This window comes from Manihot esculenta, chromosome 18, assembly GCF_001659605.2.
Source record: "Manihot esculenta cultivar AM560-2 chromosome 18, M.esculenta_v8, whole genome shotgun sequence".
NCBI lineage: Eukaryota > Viridiplantae > Streptophyta > Magnoliopsida > Malpighiales > Euphorbiaceae > Manihot > Manihot esculenta.
This window is the reverse complement of record NC_035178.2, coordinates 4,569,618-4,574,837: the sequence shown is the minus strand read 5'-3', so window position 1 is coordinate 4,574,837 and position 5,220 is coordinate 4,569,618. Positions and strand designations below refer to the sequence as shown.

At 38.0% G+C, this 5,220-nt stretch overlaps 1 protein-coding gene across 1 annotated transcript; it reads left to right on the top strand.

Moving 5' to 3' along the window:
• Positions 1-1,785: 1,785 nt before the first annotated feature.
• Positions 1,786-5,220, top strand: LOC110606457 (receptor-like protein kinase 7). Its single transcript, XM_021745258.2, has 2 exons — positions 1,786-4,530; positions 4,630-5,220. The coding sequence occupies exons 1-2, from the start codon at positions 1,983-1,985 to the stop codon at positions 4,998-5,000; spliced, it is 2,919 nt and encodes a 972-aa protein (XP_021600950.1). The 5' UTR covers positions 1,786-1,982; the 3' UTR covers positions 5,001-5,220.

The window sequence follows — 5,220 nt, the reverse complement described above, 5'->3', positions numbered from 1 at the left end:
AGCAGGCTTTAAATGCGGCTCGAGAAACGGGGTAGCTATCATTGAAGAGCTAAGTAGGCAAAACGACATGAGCAGAGAAAGACCAATCTCAATAGGCCACGTGTTCCAGATCGTGAGAACAATTGTCTCTTTCAAATATGAAGAATCAAACACCAACGGGGAACTTTTGATGCTACACAAAGATCACCTAAAGTGGGCCATGAGTTTCATCGCTGAATAGGTCCACGTGATAAGGGTATGATAAGCGGTCCCACCCGAAAAAAGGAAGATCCAAACACTATTATACCCAGTACTTCACCAAGATTTATCCTCCTCAGAAGAGATCGAATCTCAACATAAAATTATCGTTAATAGACACAAGTCAGCATATCCATTACATCTATAATCGCGGAATCACTGACCAATTAGCTAGCGAAATGCCTTATTAAATAGACAATGACATCATCACCGAATTTTCAAAAAATAACTATATTAATTACACCCTCTTACAATATAACAATTGATGATTATAGAGGTAAAGGTACACAATTCATATACAACTACTCTTGAATTCTCAGTAATTCTTTACATTCGCTCTATTTTTTAATATACTAATTTAAGCATTGGAATGACGGCCATAAACGTCAACTACCTCACGTTCTCTTTCTTATAGGATTGACCAATCACAATACAGCTCCATTTCAGCCACCTCATCAACTTGATTTCAACTATACCAATGATATTTTTATAATTTCATTGACTTAAACAAATTATAAGAGTACAATATATAGAGTAATTTATATTATGAAGAACAAGGAAAAATATTTAGGTAATTTGAAGTAACTTATAAATATAATATGGGTGAAGAGGTATAATACTTCAAGATGTGAATACAATTCTTTAGATCTATTTAATTAATTTAAATTATCATCGTGATGTAATTAACTTTAGAATTTGATATTGTAAATCAGTTACCTATATTTGACTCGTAATAAGCATTTTGGAGGAAGACAAGGGTTAGATGTTTTTTCCTATTGTTTTTGTTTCCAGAAGGAAAATTTTGATCCCCTGTCAACTTTGGATTGCCATTTGTCCCCAGCACTTACTATGTCAGTGGCTTTTTCTTCGTTGTTTCATTGGGACGGTGTTGGGGCATTTCGTCGAACGACTTTTCTCCAATAATCTATTAAAAATCGTATTACCATCTTAACCACAGGATTTGGTTTGTGGAGTAGTTTGACCATGGATTCCAACTATCTCCGCTTAAACTAGTCAAAATATAAACTGACCGAGTTGAAAGCGAGATGAAAATGAAAGACCCCTGATTAGTATCCATTGAATCTAGTTACTCCAATGTGTAAATTCCATGACACTCAGTTTTTGAAAAAAATTATTTTATACCATATTGTATAAGGAAAAGTTAGATATTAATAATTATTAATTAATTACAATAAAACTTGTATAAAACCTATAATAATTAATAATTATAATAAAATTTTTACTAGTTTTATATGTGTTAAAATAAAAATTTCTATTCTTTTGTATATTTTTTAATGCAAGTGCTTCAGTAATACTATAATTATTTATTTAACTTAATTGAGTTTTTGTTGTTTTAAAAATAATAAGATATTAATTAAAGTGTGATTTTGAAAACGAGTTTATATAAAACTCAAGTTATATTTAAATTTATTTAATTTTGTATAAATTTCATGTACTATTTTAATTTAATTATAATTAAATTTGTTCTCATAAAATGGAGTTTGTTTATGATATTTGGTGTACACGTACGACAAAACATTCCATAAATTTAAGCCGATAGGGATGATGGTTGCAAGGGAAGGAAGTAGCTAAGCAACCACGGTGGTAGATCAAATGTGAACGCTCTCCCGCCACCTTTCTGAAAAATGACAATGCGTTGATCTCTTCCATTTCTTCTTCTTCTTCTTCTTGTTGATTAGAACACCTCAAGCTAAACGTCACCTTCCTCTGCTTCACCGGCCGACATGTCAACGGCCTCTTCCTCTATCTTCCTCCTCTGTTTCCTCTGCTTATTCTCTGCCATCATTTCGCAATCTGACCAGCTTCAAATTCTTCTAAACCTCAAAACCGCACTTCAAAAGTCTAATACCAATGTTTTCGATTCATGGGATTCGAGTCGTTTTATCTGTAACTTTACTGGAATCACCTGCAATTCCGGTAATTCAGTCACCGAAATTCAACTCTCAAATCAGAACTTAGCTGGAGTTGTTCCTTTTGATTCAATATGCAAGCTCCAATCCTTGGAAAAGCTCTCGTTTGGCTTCAATTCATTGTCGGGCAGAGTCACGGAGGACTTGAATAAGTGCACAAATTTGAAATATTTAGACCTCGGCAATAATCCTTTTACCGGTCCTTTTCCAGAAATTTCTTCTTTGAATCAATTGCAGTACCTGTTCTTGAACCAAAGTGGATTCTCGGGTGTTTTCCCATGGAAATCCCTGGAAAATATCACGGGTCTTGTCACGCTGAGTTTAGGGGACAATACTTTCGACCCAACTCCATTTCCTACAGAGATTTTTAAGCTTACGAAATTGAATTGGCTTTACTTATCGAATTGCAGCATCGGCGGCACGATTCCAAGTGATATTGGAAATCTTTCCGAGCTGGTAAGCTTGGAACTTTCCGATAGTAATATAACCGGCGAGATTCCTTCACAGATAGGAATGCTCAAGAACCTCTGGCAGCTGGAGCTTTACAACAACAGCTTGACCGGAAAATTGCCGGTTGAATTTGGAAATCTTACGAAACTGGAGAAATTCGACGCGTCCATGAACTATCTGGAAGGCGGGCTATCTGAATTGAGATTCCTGACTAATCTGGTAACTCTTCAGCTATTCGACAACGAGCTTTCTGGTGAAATACCGGTGGAGTTTGGCCAGTTCAAGAAACTTGTAAATCTTTCTCTGTATGGGAACATGTTAACCGGTCCTCTCCCTCCGCAGCTTGGTTCCTGGGCAAATTTTATTTACATTGATGTGTCGGAGAATTTCTTGACAGGTCTGATCCCACCAGATATGTGCAAGCAGGGGACCATGAAGCAGCTTCTCATGCTCCAAAACAATCTCACCGGAGAAATTCCGGCTAGTTATGCGAGCTGTACTACTTTGACGAGATTCAGAGTCAGTAAAAACTCGCTTTCGGGCACTCTTCCAGCTGGAATTTGGGGATTGCCCAACATGAACATAATCGATATCGAGTTTAATCAATTCGAAGGCCCGCTTACTCCTGATATTAGGAATGCCAAAGCTCTGGGGCAGTTGTTCCTCGGAAACAACCGATTATCCGGTGAATTGCCAGAGGAGATATCGGAAGCTACATCGTTGGTATCGATAAGTTTAAACGATAATCAGTTTTCGGGAAAGATACCGGAGGGAATTGGCGAACTTAAGCAACTAAGCAGCCTTCATTTGGAGAACAACATGTTCTCTGGTTCAATTCCAGAGTCACTAGGCTCTTGTAACGCTCTCAGCGATCTAAACATAGCTCATAATTTGCTTTCTGGTGAAATCCCATCCTCGTTGGGATCTCTACAGACTCTAAATTCTCTGAATTTATCAGAGAATCTACTTTCAGGTCAAATTCCAGACACCTTGTCGTCTTTGAGGCTAAGCCTCCTTGATCTGACCCACAATAGATTAACCGGTCTCATACCTCAATCTCTATCAATTGAAGCATATAATGGAAGTTTTGCTGGAAATTCTGGCCTCTGCAGTGAAACAGTGAACACTTTTCAGAGATGCAAGCCTGAATCCGGGATGTCAAGAGATGTGCGTACGCTTGTTGCTTGCTTTGCTGTAGGTGCAGCAATATTGCTGGTCTCTCTTATATACTTCTTGTACTTAAAGAAGAAAGAAAAGGATCATGAACGTTCATTGAAGGAAGAATCTTGGGACGTAAAGTCCTTCCATGTATTAAGCTTCGGAGAGGATGAGATTCTTGATTCCATAAAGGAAGAGAACGTGATAGGAAAAGGGGGGTCCGGAAACGTGTACAAAGTAGCACTTGCCAATGGAAAAGAACTTGCTGTGAAACATATTTGGAACACAGATTCCGGTAACCGGAAAAATAGCTGGAGCACCACACCGATGCTTGCAAAACGGGGAGGAAAATCTAAAGAATTTGATGCAGAGGTGCAGACTTTGAGCTCAATAAGGCATGTCAATGTGGTGAAGCTCTATTGTAGTATTACCAGTGAGGATTCTAGCTTGTTAGTTTACGAGTATATGCCTAATGGGAGCTTATGGGACCGGCTGCATTCTTCAAGGAAGATGGAGCTCGATTGGGAGACAAGGTATGAGATTGCAGTGGGAGCAGCTAAGGGATTGGAGTATCTGCATCATGGATGCGACAGACCAGTCATTCACAGAGATGTAAAGTCCAGTAATATTTTGTTGGATGAGTTCTTGAAGCCTAGGATTGCTGATTTTGGGTTGGCGAAGATTGTTCAAGCCAATAATGGTGGTAAAGACTCCACCCATGTAATTGCTGGTACCCATGGTTATATAGCTCCTGGTAAGTAAATATGTTTCTGATTTCAATTTTCTCCTTGATGATAAAAAAAATAAAATTATGGGTTTTGTTCATTAATTGATTGACTTTTAAATTCTGCAGAATATGGGTACACATACAAAGTCAATGAGAAGAGTGATGTTTATAGCTTTGGAGTGGTATTAATGGAGCTAGTGAGTGGAAAGAGGCCAATAGAGCCAGAGTATGGAGAAAACAAAGATATAGTAGATTGGGTTTCCAGCAACTTGAAGAGCAAAGAGAAGTTGTTCAGCATAGTAGACTCCAGAATCCCAGAAGTTTTCAAGGAAGATGCTGTGAAGGTATTGAGAATTGCAATTCTCTGCACAGCAAGGGTTCCATCGCTGAGACCCACCATGAGAAGTGTAGTTCAAATGCTAGAAGAAGCAGAACCTTGTAAGCTGGTAGGCATTGTCATCAGTAAAGACAAGGAGAAGTTCAGTCCTGAAACTTAGATCTTCCCAACTGGTCTACTTTTGATTAGGTTTCTTAATCAGTCATTTCCTGGAAATTTCTTTTTTCAAATGCTGCTAGTTTGAACATGTAATATATTATAGTGTAATTGCTTGTAACATATTAGGCAGTCTTCAATTTTGATGCAGAGAGGCAGAGCTCTCTTGTGTGTACTTCAAACAACTGCAAGGCGAATAAAACATGGAGGTCATGTTGATAAAA